General features: G+C 32.7%; 1 protein-coding gene and 1 long non-coding RNA gene across 13 annotated transcripts; one reads left to right on the top strand and one right to left on the bottom strand.

Moving 5' to 3' along the window:
- The first annotated feature begins 908 nt into the window (after positions 1-908).
- LOC143144080 (solute carrier family 2, facilitated glucose transporter member 1) lies at positions 909-24,560 on the top strand. Of its 9 annotated transcripts, none has more exons than XM_076306109.1 (8): positions 6,702-7,036; positions 9,067-9,094; positions 9,165-9,224; positions 9,312-9,335; positions 18,969-19,067; positions 20,109-20,673; positions 20,879-21,279; positions 21,490-24,560. In XM_076306109.1, exons 2-8 carry the CDS (start codon positions 9,074-9,076, stop codon positions 21,835-21,837), a joined length of 1,518 nt encoding a protein of 505 aa, XP_076162224.1. In that variant the 5' UTR covers positions 6,702-7,036; positions 9,067-9,073; the 3' UTR covers positions 21,838-24,560. The 9 variants fall into 9 exon arrangements, with proteins under 9 accessions (XP_076162219.1, XP_076162220.1, XP_076162224.1 ...); XM_076306110.1 differs by having other exon boundaries at positions 9,064-9,094; XM_076306105.1 differs by lacking the exons at positions 6,702-7,036; positions 9,067-9,094; positions 9,165-9,224; positions 9,312-9,335 and adding exons at positions 954-1,013; positions 1,179-1,230; positions 2,282-2,470.
- LOC143144081 (uncharacterized) lies at positions 9,136-11,649 on the bottom strand. Of its 4 annotated transcripts, XR_012991343.1 has the most exons (4): positions 11,408-11,648; positions 10,659-11,191; positions 10,316-10,555; positions 9,136-10,187 (listed from the first exon to the last, which is right to left on the bottom strand). It is a non-coding gene; the product is annotated as an uncharacterized LOC143144081 (long non-coding RNA). The 4 variants fall into 4 exon arrangements; XR_012991344.1 differs by lacking the exon at positions 10,659-11,191 and having other exon boundaries at positions 10,316-10,491; positions 11,408-11,649; XR_012991342.1 differs by lacking the exon at positions 10,659-11,191 and having other exon boundaries at positions 11,408-11,645.
- Positions 24,561-25,224: the final 664 nt, after the last annotated feature.

Raw genomic sequence — 25,224 nt, 5'->3', positions numbered from 1 at the left:
CATCGATTATCGATTAAGCGAATCACCTTCGCTATGCGTAAATTGGTCTGAAAAGTAACCAGTGTATTTTTGATACAATCAACTTCATTAGATAACTAACCAATTAGTGCTTGAGGTTTAAATAAAACACGTTTGCGTATTTTTATTTTACAACTTACACAGTTCATTTTATCTTCATAAGAGCTTTAAACTGTACAGAAAATTGAACTACAAAAAGAGATCTTTATAAATTCATTATAAAGGATTAATAACCATTAATTATCATAAATTTTATACTAAATTTGAATTTAAAATTAGATAAAATTTATAAGTAACTTTATTATAAAGCAACGGAATAAGGTTCCTGAATGATAGAAAACTGCAAGGATTATGGAAGCTGACGTGTTCTTTCAATAATTTAATTAATTGTCAATCCTACTCTAATGATTATGTAGGAAGTACTACAATTTGTGGTACAAGAAAAAATTGATTAAAAATGAAATCTCTCACGAATACATTTTGTTACTAGATATACATATATTTGAAATTTATAACGAAATTATTATGAGATACCTTGTAGTTTTTAATATTAACGATTTTGGCAAATGTAAAAAGGTACAAATTTCGAACGCGTTCCAATGATATTTCAATCGTTTCGAGTCTGTTGTGAGTTGCCGGTAGGATATATCGTTGGGTTAAGTGAAATCAATTGCGAATTTAGCAGGAATCAATTGATGTAGACACGTAAGAGAGAGAAGGAGTCAAACGGGGAGAGGAGGTGGATACATTAATGTATTTGTGTTCGTTGTTAGAGGAAGCTCGGAGGCTCGTCTAACGACGTACGCGTTAAAATTAAATCCAGCCGGAGGCCGACGGCTACGTCTTGCCGACGGCGACGACGACGGCGACGTCGCGACGAGATGCGTCCTCTAGTTCAGTCTCAAGAGCACACCCCGGCTGTACGGGTGTTCTTCGATCTTCGATTTTTTTTCTCTCTCCTCGTATTCTCGTGCTTTCATCGTTTGAACTCAACGGTAATACGTTCGTCTTCTTTCGTAATCGGCGATCCGAGTTGGTGCAGATTCCCTTGTTAAGATAACATCCGTTACCGACTTCTTCTCTTCTCTTTGTTCCTCCTACCACTTCTGCTTCGCTTGAGCACGAGGTAATTAATAAAAAAAGTTATGCTTTTCTTATAGCAAGTTTTAGGTCCCTCGTTGACGTCAACGGAGCGTGTCCTGATTATTTGCGGTTGGTATTATTGGCTCGAGTGAACCGATATTTTATACTAAGTAGAACAAATTTGGATGAGGAGAATGTACATTTTTGCCTTTTCTTGTAAAATTTTTGAATGACAGTTCGAACACATGGATGCTGAATATGTTAAAGGATTTGTTCATTCATTATAAATGATCTGCAACTAACCGATACATTCAATTTTAATGTAAGAAGTTTTTATAGGAAAAAGTTTGTAATATCAAGCTAACAATTGAATATCCAATTTAGATTTCAACTCTACTAAATCAAATTTTATATCGTTTTTAAATTGTTTGCGATTGAATTGCCGCGAAACTGTAAGCAACATACGAATTTAAATTTATAATTGTGTAAGACATTTATGTACCTGTGTTAAGTAGTTGAAACGAAAGGGACTTTGTTTCTTATCGATTTTCTTGAATGATCGTAGAACAAAGTTTTCGATGAGAGTGGGGAGTGTGTCATCGAGTTACTAGCCTTGATCGTTTGCCAAATAATTGATAGGGAAAGCGTACTATTGTCACATTCTCGTGCTAATTTTACGTACAATATCTACGACGCGCAATTGACAATTGTCATCGTTGTCGTTAGACGTACCTTGAATAGTTCACACAAAAAATACAATGTCTCGACTAACACTCAGATATATTCATCATTGTTATTTTTCTTTTCCAAAAATTATTTTTTCAATAGTACAATCTGATAAAAATTAAATGATCTTTGAAAAAGTTACGGTGTAAAAAAGTGCGTTCTTATTTGTACAAAAAAAAAGAAATGTTTTTCTTGTTTCGTAAAATTTAAAATATGTATTAATTACTTCTAATGTATCAATTTTATAACGAATTAAGTACAAATTTTATAGATTTCTGACAGCTAAGACAGGGGTGCATTGTACTAAGAACCCTATTTGATTTTGGTTCCTAATTGTAATGAACGTTCAATTCAGTTAACTAGTAAATAAATAAATATATTTTTATATTCAAAATTATAACATACACTCAAAAATTTGTGCGTATGTTTATTATGTTTAATGTTGTCATGACAGATGGATCGAGATGACGAGGACTTTGGAGAGGGTTTCATTGCGGAATCTCATCCACTTAGGCCAACACATCTTTCCGTTCCCCTCAGTGGTCGATCTGATTCCAGAGCACCAAGTATCAGTAGCAGTGTCAGTGATCTGGATGTCCCAATTTATACCAGAGAAACCACTATACCCGTCTCAGCTCGAAAAGTAAGTGTATCATGCTTTCGCGTGCCACTGAACTGATTTACCTAAATATCTAAACGCGGTCAAAGTATTCATATCAGAAATTATTTTTTGAATTCTTTTAACATTTCCAACAATCTTTATTTGTTATACTATTAATCTTTATTAAACATAAATATAAGTAATATGCTAACTAGTTAGTACATAATTGATTAAGAAATATCTATAGATATGTATGTACGTGTATTTAATTAGTGATATTGACATATAAACAGTGCAGCCGTATATATGTAATTTCAAAATAGGCGTACTACAAACGGTAATGTGAGTATGCAAAAAAGAAAGCGAGAAACGACTGACCTTGGAACGTGCAAACATTACTAGATAATTGATTAATTGGGGTGTGAAACAAGCATATTACATAAATACTTTCGACGTACATATACGCATACACATATAAAGCCAAATATTATAGGAAAACACTTTATTTTTAGAGAATTGTCAAAATTGTATTATATCCAAAGTTAGCTGTTGAAACATGATGCATACTTAACACGTGTCAGTGCACACAGTGCAGTAATAAATATATTGAGAAGGTAGTGCCTCATGTTTGAACACGTGTAGTTTATAGATGTATATTTTTATAATATAAACAAATATTTCTTTTATCTACAAAAGTCAATTGCGAGAAATATTTTACCTAGTAACTAGGTTTATAGATTTATACACTTTTTATTGATTCGTGAGAATAATCAGAAGTGAAAGATAAATAATAACCGACAGAATTTTTTCAAGTAGCAATTTTTAATCCTGCGCATCACAAATCATTGATTAATTCTCCGAAGTTTGAAGTGAATATCGCTGTCTTCAGTAATGTTTTCTTGATCGGACGATCTGTGGTTTCTTCGAATGACGCAAGACTAGTTCTCAACTGCTGCACGTAGATACGTATTTGACCCTAGTTAATGGAATTCTAAGCATTCAATTAATATGCCCTTAGTACCTATCGGATAATTAAACGATACTTATCGTTTGCAAAGTACACTCTGTACCGTACCAGTTCCATACAATTATATATTTCGAAATATACATATGCATCTAATATTAAAATTTTATTCTAATTGGGAAATATCGTAATGCATTATTCTTTCATCGTGAAACACCTTTTTTAACGATCTTTTTTCAATAGACAACGATTAAAAATACAGCGTTAACTTTAAAATTAGCAATAATTAATTTGCATCCATGTACCGCTAAAGTATATGTTATAATTCAACAGTTTGAAATAGAAATTGTTTAAATAAATAATACGCAAGACATTCAAAGAAAAAATGTTCATAATCAAAAATTATTTAAATTACAATCAACATTTCAAAATTGAACATTTTACGTGATCGTCAACAGATGGATTTCCCTTTCATTCGGCTTTCAGATTGAGATATATGTATGCATACTTCTTATACGCAAGTCTGAGGCCAGTCTTATTGACCCAAACAGTGGTACTCATACGATACCTGTGGGATAAAAATAATAAAATCTATCGCCATTATGGCGTTTCTCTTCTTTCCTATTATTTACTAGATGTTCATTTATTTTGCAATAATAAAAGTTTCGTTGTAAATATTTCCATTTTTCTACAGCATTTGTTAGATAATTTGTATGTAGATGATTTGAGAACATTTGGTAACCTAGCACGCGATTGGTTGATCCAGTGGGTGTGCACAAGCACGTCACCTGCCGGTGTCCTTCTGTTCATCGAGGTATAATATTGCCTGACGCAATCAGACAAGAAAATTACGATAGAATGAACTTAAAGTATTACATACATCCTTGAACAAATATACTCAGTTCTTAAGAAAGTTTACTATTATGGTTTTATTTATTGAAGTATCAATTGCATAATATATGTATATGTACATATGTATGTATGTATAAACTTATCAAACAGCTATCTTTGCTGTGTCGGATTCAAATTTTACTGGTATGCAAATTTGTAAATCATTGTATTCTCTGCTATTAATATATAAAGATTAATTATAATGCATTGATGTGTTAGCAATAAATTGTACGATGCAATGTAATTTTTCAGACTCGTTTGAATTTTCGAATGAATTTTCATTAAATATCTATGTTCATTTTGCTTTTCTTTCAGTAAAATTAAAAAGGCATTTATATACATAGATAAGTATGTATTTTATTTACATATTCCATTTTAATATTATAATATGCGTTCATAGATTATAGTTCACGGATGAATATTTTTAAACTTTAAATTCGTTGAATGCCACTGGTTTGAAGTAATGGAACGCAATTTGAAATGCAAATAATTGTTTTACGATACCAACGCGCTAAAAGAAATGACTTTGAATTTCTTACACGCGTTTACTTTGCAAAGATAACGAAACATTTTATAATGACTTATAAATTTTGTCTTTTTTTAAAAATTCGTAATAAAATTATGTAAGTTCTAAATTAGTCGAATCAGACCTTCATGATAGAATAAAATAAAGGTCTAAAAGAATAATTAGTTTATACTCCAAATTCCAAAGGTGAAGCTATACATAATAATCTATATTACTCTAATGTTCTAGTGTTACTGGTATTTAATATTACACTGTACATTGCATTCGAATTGCAACATTAAAAAAGAAATAGGAAAGAACCTAGAGAAAGAGAGATAGAATGATTCTTGGGGGCTCGCCATCTGTTGAGCAGTGACGTCGCGTGGAGCGTAGAATGCATTGAACGTAAAGTCATTGTCCATCGTACATGTTAGACCGCCATCGTTCGTTTTTACCTGAGATAAGATAACCAAGTGCGTTTTAACAATCGCTCAAGTGTTTTTTTCTTTTACTTAAATAGATCGGAAAACATTTAACAGTTAAAGGTGAATTTCAGTCGATTCTCGGTCACACACGCTACTGTTATTGATTTGTATGCTTGGAAAGAGGTTAGAAACGTTAATGTCTATATATGGTTATAATTTTATTTACACAAAAAGACAAATTTAATTGTTTTTTATCTCGTTGTGTATATTGAGATAAATTTTACTCGTAAAAGTTAGATCAATAATACTTGACCGTCAACATTATTTCTTATTATGTACACTCTTTTTAGTGTAGATGTTTACAAGGAACTAGATTTATTTTAGTGAACACTGTAAGTTTGAATAAAACAGATTTTTTAAATTTTGTTTATTGCCGCATTATTTCGAAACAAATGAGTTTCATCTAAAGAAACATTTCAAATTTTTAACGATTAGTATTAAAAATTGTTAATATTATTTTGTAATTTTTTGTTACATTGTTTCGGCATTATGAAGATTCGGTAGTATAGTCTGGTTGCGTTTGATCAAAAAATGCGCGGGAATCGGTACGCGTAAGTTCAAATGATATCGATCTAGTACTAAACGTTTGTCCCAAATAAGAATCTGTGGAGGCGCAGGCTCGACAAAAAGAGCCAAAACTTACAAGCCAGTATGGCCTTGTACCTTACGCGTATACGTTTATTACTCGTTAAAGAATATTACTTAATACTGTTATAATATACGCGAAAAATATATAATAAGCATTTCGCAAAATATTGAATTATCAAGTAAGAACGTAACAGAAGATTTTGTCATTGCATACAAGAATTCGTATTTAAATCGATCGTCGTAAAAAGAATATCTTTAGTAGATATATTACGTAAAACTTGGACCTTGTGAAATTCGAGAAGCACTGGCACAGATACGGACCATAGAATCGCCGTAAATGTAAGAAAATATTACACAATACTTGTAATGGATAACATTTGGGGTTAATTACTTTTCAAGCAATAACAGTTACATATCAACGAGCAAAGGTTATTTCCAAAATACATTGCTTTTTTTTTACAAAGACGTAGAAAAATATACATATAATGGAAAATACACTATGATTATCAAATATTTCGTATCGGCATTTATAAATTTAAGTATAGTGTGTGGTATATGCTTGATTGCCTCCATACGTATATAAATGAAGTTAAATGTTTAAAACAAATTTAGGTTTTTTAGAGTCCAACTTTTTGAAGGCTTGTTGTATCCTTTATAGAAGTAATATTTCTGTACGTTTTTGTTTGTACCACTTTGTTCTTATTTTAACGAAATTAAATGTTTTTATTATTGAATGTAATTTAAAATGTGTTTTAGTCTTGTGGATACACATTTACAATATTTTAAAATCACACGAATATTTAATAAGGATTTTAATATTTTTCAAATAAATGATGATGAATTTCTATGGAGTGATATGTGTTTTAGACTACTGAAATAATAGCAGAATCAGTGCGAGAGTGAGTTCGTTTCGTCAGCTATATCATTATTGTTTTCGCGTATAGAATGTTGATTCGTGGTGTCCTCGCGTAAAGGTTAGAAATAAGGTAATTCTAGGTACGGATTGCAATGAAAGGTGCAAACAAGGGCCGGTAAATTTTCGCGCTTGCGCTTGAAAATACAACGGGTCCTTCTTGGTCGGGTGTTCATTTATCTAGGGGCTATAAGCGCACAAGGATCGAATACGAACTCTAGGAATAGTCGTGCCTGCGTTTTCTTCGACTACGTCATTAATAGTAAGTACACATATGTATGTTTATTTCACTTTTTTAATGCTTTTCATTGACGCGATATGCTATTAGCTTCTTTTGGTCGTGAGATTCATCGAATAAGTTACACGTTTCATGAAAATGTCAGATTAAACAGTTATTACCATTGATGGCACGTGATACGCACAATTATGTATGTGTATTGTGGTATTGTAACATGAAATAGTTGACGAGAGACCGATAATCGGAAAAGGGAAACGGGCATGTATCATCGGGTTCACGCACAAGCATGTGATTTATTAAATCATCGTTGTAATAATGTGTAATACACCACACAAATAGAAAGTTATATATTCCTTCTTTTTGTAAACTTAAAGAAAATCGTTCCATTTCAAAATTTCTACATTTTAAGGTATATCATTCATCACCACTTTATACACTTGATAAAATTACTCCACGCCAAGAATACTATAGAATTTTACTGTATGGTTCGAAGGTATTCATCATGCCTATCAATTGTAACTATTACATACAGCAATATAATAACAGTAATAACATCATTGAAATTATGTCCAGTTAAAATTATATTAACGCATAGTGTCGAATCAAAATCAATAAAACGTATGTAAAGAAATTCGTGTGCTGTATAAAGAAGATTATTAACGATCGTTTCGTTAGAAATTTATCTCGTCTCTTTGACTCTCAACGACACATCAAATTATCACGGGTTGCGACCCTCCTGTCTAAAACTTAACGATATTTTTTTTGTGTTGATCGAGACCGAGATTGTGTATACAAAATTTATGTACACGTGAATCTAGAGCCCTAGTTGATAACCTCTAACTAACCTTTTTAATCATGATCCAATATACACCTATGCAATTGTAATAAGAAGCTAAATTGCATTGGTTTTGTATCATAAAAGTATATAAATTTGAAGCAACAAGTAAATACGATCCATTCTTCTGTGTTATCCTCAAGTTATGTTTATATCATAATAAGATATAGTTAACGAAAAAAGATATATAATTACACGCATATTATATCAATATAAAGCACTGTTTAAACGAAATTGATTTTAATCGAAAGTACCAAGTTGTTTGACCTTCTATTCCTAAAGGAAAGCAAAATCATATTTTTTCTCGAATCGAGAAACGAATAAAAGCATTATGCACATTATTATTACTTGGTACTGTTTGTAAATAGTTATAAGATGGTAAATAATTGAAAAATAAAATACTATTGCATTGTATTCAATGTATCTAATGTCATTATTATAAAGCCATTTTCTCGTTGCTTGATTTGTAATACGTAATATTTTAATATTTGGTTAGATTTACAGAAATGCATTTCGTAGCGTTGACAACTGTTTCTTGAACGTTTTTAAATATTAATATTTTATCATAAATTCAACCTGCCGGTGTTCAACCTACTGTACTTGTGTCGATTATTACCAGAATAGAATACACGATTGAATAGGAAAGTTGCTCGACATTTTCGTTACGATTGCAATCTGTGCAATTGTTGTATCGTGTCAACTTATCTGTATATGGAAAGAAAACAAAATCCACGAAGAATATGAATTGTGCATGTCATTACGTTTCTCTTACGAATACATTTTCATGAAACTGTCCATCTCTTCAAAGGTAAATCATTGGCACAAAATTCTTGATTTCAATTCAAAGTGTAACTTAAAAAAATCTAAAATAAAAGTTTAAAATAAGAGTTATTAACAATGAAATTGAAATACAGTACGAATACAGGGTATTCGTAATGAACATTGCTATTTCGGAAGATCAATTTTTTTCCTCCTATTATTTGTTTCACTCGACCTTTGTTGTGCAGAATGAATATATAGATTTGCCGCAATGAAGTAATGACACAAAATTAAAAGATATTTTAGATATTCTAGTTTATAGTTTTTATACTATTTTTAATAAGTGTTTAGCTCCATGAAATAATTTTAAATACAAATTTTCATCTTAGAGCCAGATTTTACCTCAAGATTTCATGATTGACGGTATTAAATATCACGACATGCATTTTCTTTCAAGCAGCCTTACGATGGCAACAGAACAGGACAAGGTATTGTTTGATAAACAAATTAATGAAATTCAATAATATTTTAAACGTTTGTTTAATAATTTCACTTTAGACCAGCACCGAAATACAAGAACAGTCTACAACGCCGGCTGCCTTAACTCTGGCATCAAAGGTAACAAAATTTGTCTGAAATTCATTTACAAATATTATCGAGTCGGTCTTATCTTGCTTCCCTTCTTGTTTGCTTTTTTACACGCAGTCTTCTACGGAGGTTAAGCAGTGGGTAAGTACGTGACGCATAAAAGTGAAATATTTTAAAATCACTTTTTAGTCATTTATATTAATTCCCGAAGAATTTAATTTTCTAATTTTTGTCATTAATTAGAATTGTCTCATTGTCAGTCATACTTCTGTCTGTTGTTCTACTATATTCGCGCAACAAATACTTTTAATGTTCTCATTTTCATTTAAACCAAACAATTTTACGAAGTATGTATATACAGAAATTGTATATGCATGGTAACCTTATTTTTTTTTTAACCGAGTACGATGTTATTGTGTGATTAAGGATATATCTAATCTCGTATAAACTTCAAATTTTGCTGTCATATCCAAAGTTCAGCGATAAAAATATTGTTGTCTACATCCTGTGTATAAAATATGTATCGTTTCGTCTACATTTTGTTATTTCGTCGTATCTTTGACTTCAGCTTTTCATTTCACGTATTCTTCTTTGCTGTAAATGTACGTAAATTCGTCTTACTTTTACATTGCGTTGAGTGCATTGATCCGATTAAAAATAATTGTTCCTAATAAGAGACTGCTTTGAAAATGATTAGATAATTAATTTTAACTGTTTTGCGTCGCTATTTAACTCTCCATTCTGATAGATGCAGACAATTTCACGCCGTTGGTTGTTTCTCCTTTTACAAAACATATTTCTTTTGTGTAGCTGCAATTTTCAAACATTCGTGTTCGTAGTCGTTCGACTCTCTGGATCGTAGATTAACACCAACTCTGCCGGCTCTCTGCAATTTCTTCTTTCGCCGGTGATAACGAAATCGCTCGTTGTGTGGTCGAGATTCGAAATTTTCTGCCGCAGATATTCCATGTTTCTTTATTTTCGTGGAATTTTCTGGACGTTAACGAAAATATTTTCACAAACAAAACAGCTAAAAATATTTTTCTGTTCAAGACTTGTTCTTTGTCTCGCTTTAAACTTGGTTTTAGAAGTATCGATTGTATAATTAGAGTATCGTTTACCTGTAGTCAGGAGTCCGATGAATAATATAATGCGTCATTTAAGATATCTCCACAGCATACAACACTGACAAGTACTCCACCTCGGTATTCTTAATTGTAAAATTGCACGGGATGTTCATATTGTCGCTAACAGGCTGTGTCCGGTTTTATAATCCTAGTCAAGACGGTACAGGTCCCTAACGATACAGGAGCAAATCCAGAATAATCCGACAATTTATATCCGATTGGAATCTCTGAAACCTTCGAAATTTATTACATATATATACATCCTAGAATTCTGAAAATTTTAATCGCCCATTCTCGAAGTGTTGAGGCTTGACGCCAACCGTCAAACGCCATTTACCTCTGGATGTTACATAAAGTGGTTCTGTCTACTCAACTCGAAGGACCAACCACGTAATGGGAGCAATTTCTTGTCTAAGGTCTTGAATAAGGTCTATTTAATAATTAACACTAGGCGACTACAAAAAAAACTTTAATTACAAGTACTAGCTCTTTGTTAGTCATTGAGGACCGTACGGAATCATAAATATGTTTGATTTTGATCTAAGGATCTCTTTTGTCCCTTTCGATGAACTGGCTCAACACGAAGACTCTTAAACATTTAATTTCAACTTTTATCATCGATAGTTTGAAATATTATTAACATGCAATATTATGGACAATTGGTTTATAAAATCTGTGTTGTCTTATCTGGTTTCATCGTATTATAGTCGCATAAATAATGTTAGAAGACAATATTACGTTGAAGTTCGAGACGTATTATTTTGAATGACCTCAACAAACGTATCCTCTTAATACGGGGCGGTTGAAATAGAAACTCGTTTAGCAGAACTTTGGTTTAAGATCGATGAAATCGAGAAGTGAATAAATACTCTAGATAAGAACAAGCATAAGAAAATCGAGATACATATATTGATGTGACGTTTGACACTTTATCTTACATACAAGGTGCATTATGGTTATAAAATATATCTTAAATGATTCTTTGCTTTATCAAAATTGCGTAGTTGAATTAAACCGTTTACCAGGGATTGATTATTCACCCTATAATACATATTTACATATTGTTAACTTTTCAATTATACGTACACTCGATCCGTGGAGCAGGAACTTTGAACCAAGGATAAGAGAATTGTTTTGTTTAAAATTCGACAATTTTTGTGCTCTTCGATACATATTTTACTTAGCTTGTAGACGATAATTTTCAATTACAGTGGAACCCGAAAACTACGGATATGTAGAAGCATACCTCTCACGATAGAGAGCAAGATTGCTGACAAATATGAGTTAATCCAAAGAAAAGAAGAAGAATAAGACTACTGTAATTCTAAATGAACGGTTCCTAGCATGAATTCGTCTTTGTGAGCTCTGTTGGGAGAAATGCAGGAGATTGGTAAGAGTTGTAGTTTGGTGTCGCCTGTTAACCAATGAGATTCGTCCGAAGAGCCCAGCAAACTGAAACGAGTGCGTGGAGCAGAGGGGGATACAACTGGTTTCGAAATTCGTTTATGTTCCGTTCGCACAAATGTCGTCTCAGTATCTTACAAACGCGAACGTGACACGGTACAATTCTATCGTTGGTCTCTTCTTCCTTTTTCATTCGATTAATTCTTCCCGCATGTTGTGTACCTGAAAGTGATCGTGAAATATTTTTTAAAAAAGTGACCGATTAAGCATCAACGAAATTTTACCGATTGATTATGAGTCAAGAGTGGCTACAGGTAAAAATTATTTTAATACGAATTTATTGCTAATTGTACGGTTTCAATTAAATCGATAGTAAATAATTTTGCAATCTTAATTTGCGAGTAGCTAGCGTAATTTTTTGTTGCTCGAAACAACAATCGTTTGTACTTGATTCCGTATTCGAGAACGTGAGAGCTTTTTTTGAAGTCGGTTATTGTACTTACTCCAGACGGTTGTAAATAGTGTATGAACGTTATGAGCGTTCGAAAGCTAAACTAAGCGTACAATTTGGACATTTGAGTCATCGTAAACTTTCGAAACACGGAAAACTTTGTACATACTCGGGTTACAATCGGTACTCTTAAATCTGTAGTAATTATGAATTACCCCCCTCTTTCGTTACTAAAAGTATGTGGTTTGGTTTTGTTGACACAGACATTGACAAAGGAACATTATTCAGTCCTTATTAGAATGGCAAAGCATAAAGTAATAGGTATATATCTATATCCGATGAAGGAATACACGTGTTACAAAGTAGCGCCTCGAATTTCGAGCGAGTATTCGCTCGGCAACTGCGCGACCACTGCCATATCGTTACGAATAACGTAACGGAGAATCGTTCGGAGGAAAAGGATTAATGCGTTAAAGGTGAAAGGTGATCAACGCATCGTGTAAATTTTTCTTTAGGTGATGAAGTTCGTAAGAACGAAAGTATTACGATAACGTTTTAAAAATTGTAATTAACTTGTTACCGATAGTTTCGCATAAAAATTGCAACATTAGTGGACAATATACGTAAATATTGTCTATTTAAAAGTTTTCATTTAATACCCGTAAAAGAAAATTAACTTTATAGTTTAATAATATAAGATATATGTACAAAATGAAGTGTAATTATCCCACTTCTGGAATATCAAGTTTGTCACCTGCGCGAGTGAAGCAAAAAATAAGGATATTCGTGATATTCGTTGAAAAGGTACATCGCTTTCCGATGATTTGCATAATATTTAATAACAGACATGGTTAATATTGTTGCTCTACTGATTCAGCAGTTTTATGTTTCATTTTACCTCACAGATTGTTGCTACTAGAATTCATTACCGTCATGAAAGTGAAAGGAAATTGATGAAGAAGATGACATTAACCTGAAACTATGTTAGGCCACTATGTTGGTTCAAGGTCGTGTTAGTCGAGCTAATCTGAATTTAAAGTACATTGTACATACATACGTGCGATGCTAGACATAGGTAACATTGTTACAGGTTTCCTGAATGATAGGCAATCGAATAATACTTCGTTTATTTTTTCATTACATTTGCAGTTACAATTATTGCAATAGAGATAGGTAGGCTACTAAAAGTAGTCAAGAAACAAAAAGGATCATTTTTTCAACGCATTTCAAGTTAGAGAATACACGTAGTCATTTCTATGAGAATGTTGTTAAGGGATGCCTTTGCCAAAGGTGATAGACATAAATATCTTACTTTGTACGCCCTTATTCACGATGAAAAGTAATCGGAAACATTTTTCATTCCATTTTCATTCGTTTCATAATTGTTGGAGAATAAAAAGCACTAGTGTGGAGAAACTTTTTGATTCCGTTATAATCTTTCCAGTGGAATATTTGGATACTACTATTAAATAATTTATTTATAATAATTTATAAATTCAATGCGATAAAATTGTCTTTTGTACTTTTCAATCTCCATGGTACGTATGTACATATAATGCATACAATTATAACATTATAATCGCATGATTTACAATCGATACATTATTTTCAATCAAAATTAATATCTACTTTGGGGTTCCAAACATTCACTGTAAAACAATGCAACCCTCATTTATTTTTATGAAAGCACTAAAATCTGAAATGTAAACTGTATTTGTATTGCACATTCGTTAAACTGAATACGATTCATAATTAATATTCTTTATATCACGCGAGAAATGACGCAAGCTAATAAATAATGCAAAAATGCAATACTTTTAATATCATACATATTAAATATACACAAGTAAAAATTAATCGAGTCTACGTAAGAATAAGAACAACGCGTTTTACATATTACTTCTATTTACGCAAACGTACTGTGTATCAAGGTACTCTTGTGTAATCTTCGTTTTGTAATCAGCTTCATCTTTCGATTTAAAAGGAATTTTTGGAAAGGTTATACAACACGAACATTATAGTATGAAAATTTAACTATATTTTCGCATAATCGCTACGGAAAACCAAATCAATTTGTTAACCGTTTGCGACATTCCCCCCCCCCCCCCCTTATAAAAACTGGTGAACATGAAATAAACTATTAGTAATGCCTTTTTTCTTTTAATTTTTTTATGAATATACATTGATAGATTAATACGAGTAATATATTGAACTGTACGTTTAACAATAAAACATTTAAAATGCGGGACAAATATTGAGTTATTAGCACAGACCGGACATTTAATTATTACATATTATTTTATGAAAGACGCTTCTAAGTATGTTTGTATAAAATATAAGTCCTTCTCATTGGTGAGAATGAACTTTATAGTATGAAAATTTTATAGTAAGAACTTTATAGTATGAAACCAAATCGTTGTAGATTAACCAATATCGCTTAGCGCGTATAGAAACTTTGAATAAATTGTCCGTGATCGTCATTAGGTCGCCCCATAAGTTCGTGCCGTTTATTTTTCTACCATATAAAGTAATGTTTTAATCTAACCTGTGACGCTTGCGAAAAAATGTAATCGCCCTCTCTTTGCACAACCTCTTTCCATTTTTCAGGCAACGATATGTTTCTATTAGTATAACATTTCTTTGGTTTATCATCAAAATATTTTTGTAGAGCATTTTCTTTTCAGTTTACATTGTGAAATTTCTTGCCAGCTAAATAATGTTGTAATGATAGAAACAGGTAGAAGTCTGATGATGCGACGCCCGGAAAATAAGGTAGATAGGATAAAATTTCTCAACCAAATTCATATAATTTGTTTTGCATATTTTGCGTAACATGCAATCTTTCGTATGTTTTTCTGCAATTTTTTCTCTTAATTTTTCAAGTTGAACACGATATAGCTCGACTTGAATTGTCTAATTTTGGGGATGTAGCTCGAAAAACAAAATTCTTTGATAGTCCCACCATATAGAAAGAAGAAATTTGCGAGGATGTAAACCAGGTTTTGCAACTCGTTCTGCTGGATTTTCTCTTTCGGTTCAAGTTCGTTTTTATCTCCAGTTACTATGTGTTTCAGAAAGGGTTTCGTTTCGTTACGTGCAAGCAACGATATACAAGTTGCTACGCGATTAAGCCGATTACGCTCCGTGATCAGATGCGGTACTCATATGTCCAGCTTTGGCATCATTCCCATTTTCTTCAAATGTCTATGTAAACATGATTTTGACATGTTTAGAATTTGCGACATTTCTTGCGCTGACAAACTCCTCATTTTATTTGCCAGATTACGAGATCTGTCTTCGTCTCGATTAGACGTCTGATTTGTGAATCATCTATCAGATTAAAATTTTCCTTCCGAAATTGTTCAAACCATTTCCTGCACGTACGAGCCGATAAAATACCTTTCCCATAAATGATAGACTAAACTGAAGCATGAAAGTTTAGTCACTCAAATCCTTTGATCTCTGTGTGTTTATAAAACATAACGCGAGAAATATGAATTAGGGGTTGAAAACAGTTATAGTATCGGTTTCGGTTACGGTTTTGTAATCTCTATTTTTCAGTTCTATTTCGATTATGGTTCAGTTCTAAAAGAATCGCGATTAAAATTATCAACTGATATTTTATTATATTGCAATGGTAAAAAAATCAAACTCCAAAATTATACAAAATATCACAAGTGGTTTTAGCAATCCCGCCAACGCAAGTGAGATTATTCTCAACATTGAAATTTATTTTATCTCCGCGACGCTTGAAAATAATAAGAAAAATCATTAACGATATACTAATTATAAGATTAAATTGTAACAAAATCATAAATAACTAAGAATTAATTTTTAAAATATTTAATATCATACTTAAAACGTTTTGTATGTACATATAAATATTTTCACACCTTCAATAAGTGCTAAGAACCGTGACGAAATTGATATAATAGTGCACATAGAACCGAATCGTAATCTAAAAGAACCGGAAAGTAACAATTACAGAACCAATATAGGCTAAAACCGATATATCCATAAAAGTTATAATATTTTTTCGGTTCTCATTACTGTATCAATTTAGAACCGATACATTACAGTTTGAAACAGTTATTTTCGGAACCGTTTTAAACCCTGGTATGAAAACACCGCGGCACGAACTTATGAGACGACCTAATATAATTAGGACGCCTAAACTTGCCACGAGGCTCGTTCGGAGGCTTGGCAACGCGAACCAATCGGCGTTCTCCACGATCGACACACCACACCTCTGCCTCGGCCAATCATAGTTGAATGACCTCACGTAACAGAATGAAATTTTATTACTATACCACTATGAACATTACCACTACTAATTTCACCGATTTCTTAAAGTTATTATACAGTATGTTTTTAAATAAATACTGTTCTATTTGCACATTAATGGTCACAGTGGATTACGATATCGTATGACCTCAATATGAAGCAATTTCGTTCCTATTCGTGACCGGTAGTGTCAATTTAACATTAAGTCTCATTATATGTATTTAGTCGAATCAAAGAACAGATAAACGACTTTTATATGTCAATAAATTGCGATATATTGCAGTATTTCATAAATGGAAATCAGAAATTGAAAATCGGAAATCAGGTTAATTATATATCTTTTAGCCCCTCCGCGAATGTCGTCATAATAAACAAAAACGATAAAGTCTCTTTATGTTTTAAGTAAAATACTGTGCGTATAATAGTTTAGGGAAGTTGATAGCTTGTCAGAGGTACTGACTCTCTTTTAGGATTACATTTGCTATAAAGCAAACGTATGTATGCCCATATTGTCTATGCACAGTGTAATAGTAACATTTAATTCGATAAAATGTTATTAATTTTGTTACACTTATATTTGATATTATTCAATATAATAATTAAACTTACATTCAAAGTTAACTAGAAAGAAGGATCTGTTTATAAAATGAGAGATGAAGTTTTGGCACCATTAAAGAGTGGAATGTATTGGATAATCATCTGATTAATTTATATTAATCTCCGAGTGTGACGCGTGTGATGATTTGCAAAGATGTTTTGATACAAGTACACGATAGACTTTACGTTTCTTTCAATGTAAATGTTCGCGATAAAATGTGAAAATAAACTGGTACCATCAGCGAGTAAAAATACAAGTCGCCACTTTTTATTCTCTCTGTGCAAAAAGTTTCTTATCGTCGATGCTCGAAATACTGAATTTTTTGATTATTCGCAATAGAATCTTGGCTAGATTCCGAACAGCAGTAAATCGGTTAAAGACCAAATTGAAGGAAACGGTAGGAGTCAGTTGTGGCATTGTTCCTACATGAAAACGAGAGTCGTTTGTAATATGCATATTCACGAAAAATAAAAGATCGCGTGAGATTCGTATTTTTATCAGAGGTCTTGCCAATCTTCTTCATTCGCGAACAGGGTGTATAACTTGGAACAAGGTGATTAATTTTGGAAAAACAAATCTGCAATGTGCGATAAAATTTTCGCACGCACATTTTTGGGACAGTATTGATTTTGATAACGTGCGAGACACAGGAGCAGTGTTATTAATTTAATAACACTTGTCACAAATGCTTCTCAAGTTTATGTTAAAATTTCTCAAGTTTGCGTTAAAATATCTAGTAAATATATATATATATTTTATTAAAACATACACAATATACGTAGGCAGTGCCATAAACGTGGAATACGGCTTCTACTCCATTATGATTTACAAGAAATGAGTTGAGCGAAAAACGAATGATTTGAGAGACACTGGTTAGCTGCTTGCTATTCTACTGTCTGTGTGACGTATCGTTTGTTTAGCATGCTTGTGTGTGCCGGAGGACAGGAGCGGTATAAAAATGCGTGGCGGGGGTACCGACCTGCAGAGTAGTCTTTAACACGTGTTTAAAAACATCGGAGACCGATAGTTTTCATGAACGTCCGCGTGCGAACATTTTAGTCGACACTCGATAAATCGGTTGAAATTTTTCGATGACTTTAAAAACCATCAAGTTTGAATTACCTTACTTTGGGAAATCGGTAAGGCGCAAACAAATCTTTGTTTTACATATTATGTAAATGGTAAAAGTAAAATATTCGTATTGTTTCGATAAAAAAACAAAGTTGTCTTTGAAAACAAAGGAGATCGCATGAAAACCTGAAATAAGGGATTTTATGCAAAGAACTGTAATATATATTTCATGTTTATAAATACGCGACGAAACTTTAATTCTTTGCACCTAAATGTCGCCATTATTACACTCTGTAATCCATAAAGAAGTTAATTTTCAATGAATAATATATTTAATATATTTCTATTATTATTTATACACAGTAGTATGCGAATGCTTTTTTTATAAAAAAATTGCTCCAACTTAATAATCTATTACGAGTATATATATCAGGTGCAAAAGATTAATGTAACAGATTAAACGTTTACTTTTTATTTTTATCTACTACTAGCGTACATTGAATATTCATAATGGGAAAAATAGATATTTTATCGTAAAAGAACAAAATGTCATGGTAAATTTGATGCGTGAATTTATATTATCGAAGAATTGAGTTACAAAGTATGTAGATACTATATTTCAATATTGAGATTCATCTTTGCTAGTTTCGTCTCAGCAAAGTATGTATGTATAGATTGGTAACATTCTCGATTGTAACAAACAAGATAATGTTAAATTTACAATATGAGAAGTAGATGTAATAATTTTAGAAAAGTTAGTTACTATTTGACAGTTAAAGTGCTATGTCGTTCGATGAATAAAGATGAGTGCGACTTAGAATCGATCGTCTTTGTTACAGGGTCTTAACGGACGGTTAGCGTTTGCTATTGCTGCTGCTGCCCTTGGATCATCGTTTCAGCATGGATACAACACCGGTGTCGTTAATGCACCTCAACAGGTATTTTACAAAATTGAAGCAAATCGCAGAACGGAATTTGTACTGATCCACATATGTATATGATAAATGCTCTAAACAGCAGTAACAGGCAATGATTATTACATTTGCATGTATTAGTCGCTCGATTACCGAATTTGTTTTAAATCCATTGAGGCATTGATTTTCGATATCACGTACATTCTATATGAATTAGTAATATTATTAATTGAAAGTTTGCTTATTATGATTATTACGCGTACACGCATAAGTTGCCCCTCGAAGTATTTATGCGGTTTCGAAGAACCCGGTTTTTGAAGTCGCTACGACTTTGGAGAATACGTTAACTTCAAGTGACGGTCGGTCGTCGCCGCAATGACTTCCACTGACACGGAAGAAACAGGGCCAGAAAATGAAGCGACATTAATAAACTGAAAGAAAAGTTTTAATTATTTAAGACTTGTTTTTCCCTAACCTACGTATTATCTTCTAAGAATACAGACATATATGTACAGAATAGTTAACGTTTCCAATCAACGTACGTACGTAATAATGATTTGAGATAGGAATGGGGGGAGAGTCTCAAAATGATGCAGATTTTCATTGATACGCGGTACGTCGATTTCCCAAATCTCCGCGTACTTCGAGGGACAATTATGTAAATAATTATAATACACGCACGCACGCACGCACACTATCAGCTTTGAATTTAATTAATCAATATCGAACACCTCTCACGTTAATACAATCTTCTAAATATATCCTTTTCATCGTGTTCACAGTATTACGGTCACATTTGAATCTATAAAGTATAGTCGCTTCCACATTCATCTTGATTATATTTGGGTTCTACAACGTAGAACGTGTTGATAAACTATCAAAGATCTTTTTCGGAAACTAATGCACACATGCGATGCAAGTGTCTTCTCTCTCTTTAATATTGTGTACATCAACTGTAAACTGAACATCCATTAATCGTGTTATCACAATGGAACATTCAAGTTGCAGAATATTCCGAGTAGAAAACAAAATTTTGTAGAATTTGGAATTCTTGATATGTTGTAGCTTATCGAGGCCTGGATCAGTGAGCTGAAAACAAATCGTACTGGTCAGCCAACGAAACAATCTGAAGTGACGGTAATATGGGCGACAGCTGTAGCAATATTCTGCGTTGGTGGTATGATCGGCGGTTCTCTGGTGGGTTCGATAGCCGATCGTTTCGGTAGAAAGGGTGGTTTATTACTGAACAACATCCTGGTCCTCCTCACAGTCATCTTCGAGGGTTCCGCCAAGGCCGCAAAGAGCTACGAAATGATAATTATCGGAAGATTTATAATTGGTATCAATGCTGGACTGAACGCTGGTCTGGCACCCATGTATTTGGCTGAAATATCGCCCATTCACCTGCGAGGAGCCGTTGGTACGGTGTATCAATTAGTTATCACCATATCTATTCTGGTATCGCAGATTCTTGGATTGGAACAAATTTTGGGCACAGCCGATCACTGGCCCCTTCTTTTATGTCTGACAATCGTTCCTGCCATTTTCCAAGTAGCTACGCTTCCATTATGCCCCGAGAGTCCAAAGTACTTGTTGCTTAGTTCAGGGAAGGACATGGAAGCCCAGAGAGGTACATCTTATCTAATTGTACATTAATGAATATTTTTCTTTTTTAACCACGTTCTTTGTCCAATCGCTAGTTTTGCTGTTTTATTCGTTTTTACAATAGATAAAACCAATATTATGAAAGCTCGGTTAATTTAAACGACCAAACGTCTATTACATTATTGGAGCGAAACGTTTATCTGTAACAAGACGTCTGTTTGTTATTACAGCTTTGTCTTGGTTGCGGGGCACGATCGAAGTTCACGACGAGATGGAGGAAATGAGGGCGGAATATGAATCGGTAAAACTCGTGCCAAAAGTTACGCTAAAAGAACTATTCGTGAATTCTGCTCTTAGAATTCCATTGATAATCGCGCTCATGGTGATGTTTGCGCAACAACTGTCCGGTATTAATGCCGTGATGTTCTTCTCGACGAAGATCTTCATGATGGCGCAGTTGGATAAGACCGCGGCTCAAATAGCGACAATGGTCGTCGGAGCAGTGAACGTTCTCATGACTTTCGTTTCTTTGATACTCGTCGAAAAGGCTGGAAGAAAACAGCTGCTTTTAGTTGGTTTTACCGGAATATTTATCGATACCGTCTTGCTCGCAATTTGCCTTGCTTTCGCTGTAAGTATTCCATTTCAAACAATGGTACTGTTCTACTATGCAAACTTTATGGTTTCTTGTAACATATTCTGTCACGTATCAAAATAAGAATTATAGGTATCTTGGATTACTCGAGCAAACAGAAACGCGAAAACAGTTTATCCGATTCGGTTGTGCAATATTAATCCGGAGAAAAATTGACACAATAATCTTATTGTATTTTTTTTACAGGCATCATCTCGTACAGCAGCCTACTTCTCGATCATATTGGTGATCATGTTCGTAGCCCTATTTGCGACTGGACCAGGAAGTATTCCCTGGTTCTTGGTGTCCGAACTGTTTAATCAGTCCGCGAGACCCGCGGCGACGTCTGTCGCTATCGCGGTCAATTGGACAGCGAATTTCATCGTCAGTATCGGATTCCTACCACTACAAGAGGCACTAGGTGCTTACGTATTCATTCTTTTTGCCGCGCTGCAAGCATTTTTCGTCTTCTTCATTTACAAGAAGGTACCCGAAACAAAGAACAAAACGATGGAAGAGATTAGCAGTATGTTCCGACAAATATCATACCAATAAGAGTTCACTTGTCGTCGTTACGCCTAAGTAATTGAATTACACAAATTTTTTAAAAGAACATTTTCATAAACGAATGAATCGAGCGCAGATGTGAAATTCTTTAAAGAATCCGTGACTTGACTACGACGGATCAACATTCTTTTAACAAACGATGAAAGCAATAACGTTTGTTTTGGTTTACGTGTTGCCATTGTGTTTTACCAAAAAATCAAGAATATTAAAATATTTTTAGATGAAATAAAATGGTGTATTTTAACGTTAAGCCGAATTAAATCTACGCAATTGTTATGTCTATAGTTTATTCTGTATTTATTATAGATGTTGTCAAGTCGCGTGTATATTTTTGAAAGAGTTTAATTTTTAATTAAACTTAAATTTAATTCCTATTGTTACCGACACAGTAAACACATTGTAACAGACGGAGAAATATCAGGTTAAGAGAAACGGACTCAATATTACGAATTACTATTCGTTTAGTATAACAAATTTACTTGGTTCCTTTTAACTCTTTTTGTCGACACTATAAATTTCGAACAGAAATATTATAATGTTACGATCTATTAAAGATTTTTTAGTCTTAGAGGATTAAATAGAGCTCAATTGCAGAAAGATGAATATTTATAAAACTATATACGCGCGCGCGCGCGCCCACACGCGCACACATATACACATACACATACACATGTATATATGTATATATATGTAATATGTACACATATATATTTGAGGATAAAGAAATATTTTGTGAATGAAGAAATCGTTGATAAAAAGATAACCAAAAGGGGAGAAAATATTTAAATCCCCATTTGCTCACGAGTAATTAAGAGGAATAATTAATAATTATTCGTTTTTACACTTGTTATAATGTTACTGTGCTTGAAAAAGAGTTAAGGAACAATATTATTTAATTATGTTGATACTAAACATTATAAATCTAGTCATAAGAAATACTATTTTTTGCATTGAAATAACATCCGAGAAATTCCACTGTGACATACATTTTCCTAAAACCGTCATGTATTTCGTATTACTAAAGATTTTTTTTTTCTTTTTTTTTTTTTTGTTAACAGAAAATATCATTGTGAATTACGTTTAAACCTTCGTCAAACGGCTAGTAAAATTTGATTTAAATTCAATCTATTTGGAAAAATGATGAATTCAAATGTACTTACCTGATACGGGAAAAGTTTAATTACAAACTATTAGAATTTATAAGAAGAATTTCGCTATTTTAAACGAGTGTTCTCAACTGACAAGTTTTTAAGAATTTTGCTTTTTAAATATCAAAGTGTTAACAGATATACATTTTGTTATTCGAGTTACGACAGAAATTTTATCGGAATGAGAAAAATAAAAAAATTCTATAATAATTATACATAGAAATATACATATACGTAGAGTAGCATTGCATAGTGTAGAAAGTAATTATATTTATGTATGCATGTAATTAGTTAATGTTTAAATACTGTAAACCATTATTATTATATTAATTAGATATTTAATTAATGTACTATAAACGGTAACAAGAAACAATATTAAAATATCGTACGTATAGTTTAGGAAAAGCAGGCGCCATTGCATTGTAAATCGCGGATCGACGAGATGTAACTTTTTATTAATCGTGTATACATCCTTGGATCCGAATAATACTCAACTGTAGTTAGATTTTTAATACCGAATTATTTGGAAGACATGTGTTTTTACGGTGTGCTGGTGAACGTATTATAAAACCATATAATTTTTCTCAGCGTTAATGTCTCTTTAATCTCAGACGATCAGACGCATGGAAACTACACTCGATGGAATTCGAAAACTAGATATAAGATAGATGTAAGCCTAGATTATATCGGGCTTATAATTTTAGCATAATGATTTAGTGAATAATACTCTTAAACAAACTCAGCTTCTGGAACAATTCTTAAGCTGCTGTTACAGTGGAAGCGATTTCACGTGAACTAACGATCGCTATCGACCTCGCGCTTCTAGTTACATAGTACTTTGTTCCAGAGACCTTTGTCACTCGCAATTCGCGATACATAGTAGCTCGTCACTATTCGCACGATGTCACGCGATCTCAATAGCGATAGCGAGTTTATAGTGTAATCGCGGCATTACACGACAAAAATGATTAGAAACGACTATTTCATGTTTTGCATCACATTTTTTAAATATAACTAATGAACGATATTCGTTACGTTGTTGTATAATATTATTCTAAGAACTGTGATCATATTGGTGACGTTTGGAAAGTCGATAAGTACAGACTATGGCCGATTAGAATTTAAATAATTGTGAGATAAATCATGATCTATCAAAGACGACAATTTATTATTTGTTTAGTAACTTCCGATTGTGTAAATTACGAGGCACATCCGCACTTACGAGGCACACCGATATGCTACTTCAATCGATATAAAATAGATATAATAATAACAACATATGCCGCAATGGACGATTTATTTTGTTTACCGTGTTTACCCGAAAAAAGATTACTTTGAAAAAAATCGATTAATTTATTTAGTAATTAAAGTCCAGACTCGAGTAAAAATAATATACCTGCTACGCGTTAGGATGATATTCATAAACGTCAGTTAAGCGATGAAAAATAACAATAAGAGTTAAGAAAGATACAAATTTCTATGGAAGATGCGTTCCTTCCCCTTAGCTGGCGCGTATGAGTTCTCTTTTCGATATATTAAAAATAAATTTGCAACGGCAGCATATTTTCTGCATATTTTTAACTTTAATGCCCAAATCAAAACTTCTGTAATCAAAGTTTATTGCACGTATGTTTAGTATCATAGAAACACTGATTTTACTTACGAGTACAACGCAACATAATATGTATAATTAAGTACCGAATTTACGTTCATCGATTGTATTGTGTAAGTCTTTTGCGATACAATTATAGCATTTAGTGTTAGCTTCTTCTTTTGTACGTAAGGTCTGCATCAATTTTCTCTTTCTTTGAGAGTTGATCATGATGATCATACATATCTCTAAAATGTAATGGAATAACCCATAAAACTCGTATGCTCAAAGTTTATCATTTCTACTACTATTAGTTGCATATGAGACGTTCATCGTTCACGATCATTACAATTATTTAAAACACTTTCGCGTAGTTCATCGGCTTCACAGTTTTTACATAGAACATTACAAGAATCTGTACCGCATTATACACTGTAACTTTTGATGCCAATATACAAATTATCGAAATAAAAATTTTATGTGCTATTATTGCTTACGTAGTACAAACATAGATAGTAATCGTAAATATAGGTTTACATTTTTTACATTTATCGATGGATAAATAATAAAATTCAAAAATCTGGATTAAATAGACCAAATATTTCTCGATATATAACATATAATAATACTGTTTAT

This window comes from Ptiloglossa arizonensis, chromosome 3 (assembly GCF_051014685.1).
Source record: "Ptiloglossa arizonensis isolate GNS036 chromosome 3, iyPtiAriz1_principal, whole genome shotgun sequence".
NCBI classification, from domain to species: domain Eukaryota; kingdom Metazoa; phylum Arthropoda; class Insecta; order Hymenoptera; family Colletidae; genus Ptiloglossa; species Ptiloglossa arizonensis.
Note: the sequence above shows the minus strand (reverse complement) of the source record. Positions and strands in the feature narration are given on the sequence as shown.

Excerpts from the sequence above, each read along its gene's own strand:
- LOC143144080 (XM_076306104.1), top strand. The coding sequence starts at position 2,282 with ATGGATCGAGATGACGAGGACTTTGGAGAGGGTTTCATTGCGGAATCT. Across the intron at positions 19,068-20,108 it reads TCGTTAATGCACCTCAACAG|CTTATCGAGGCCTGGATCAG; the intron begins GTATTTTACAAA and ends GATATGTTGTAG. Across the intron at positions 20,674-20,878 it reads GGACATGGAAGCCCAGAGAG|CTTTGTCTTGGTTGCGGGGC; the intron begins GTACATCTTATC and ends TTGTTATTACAG.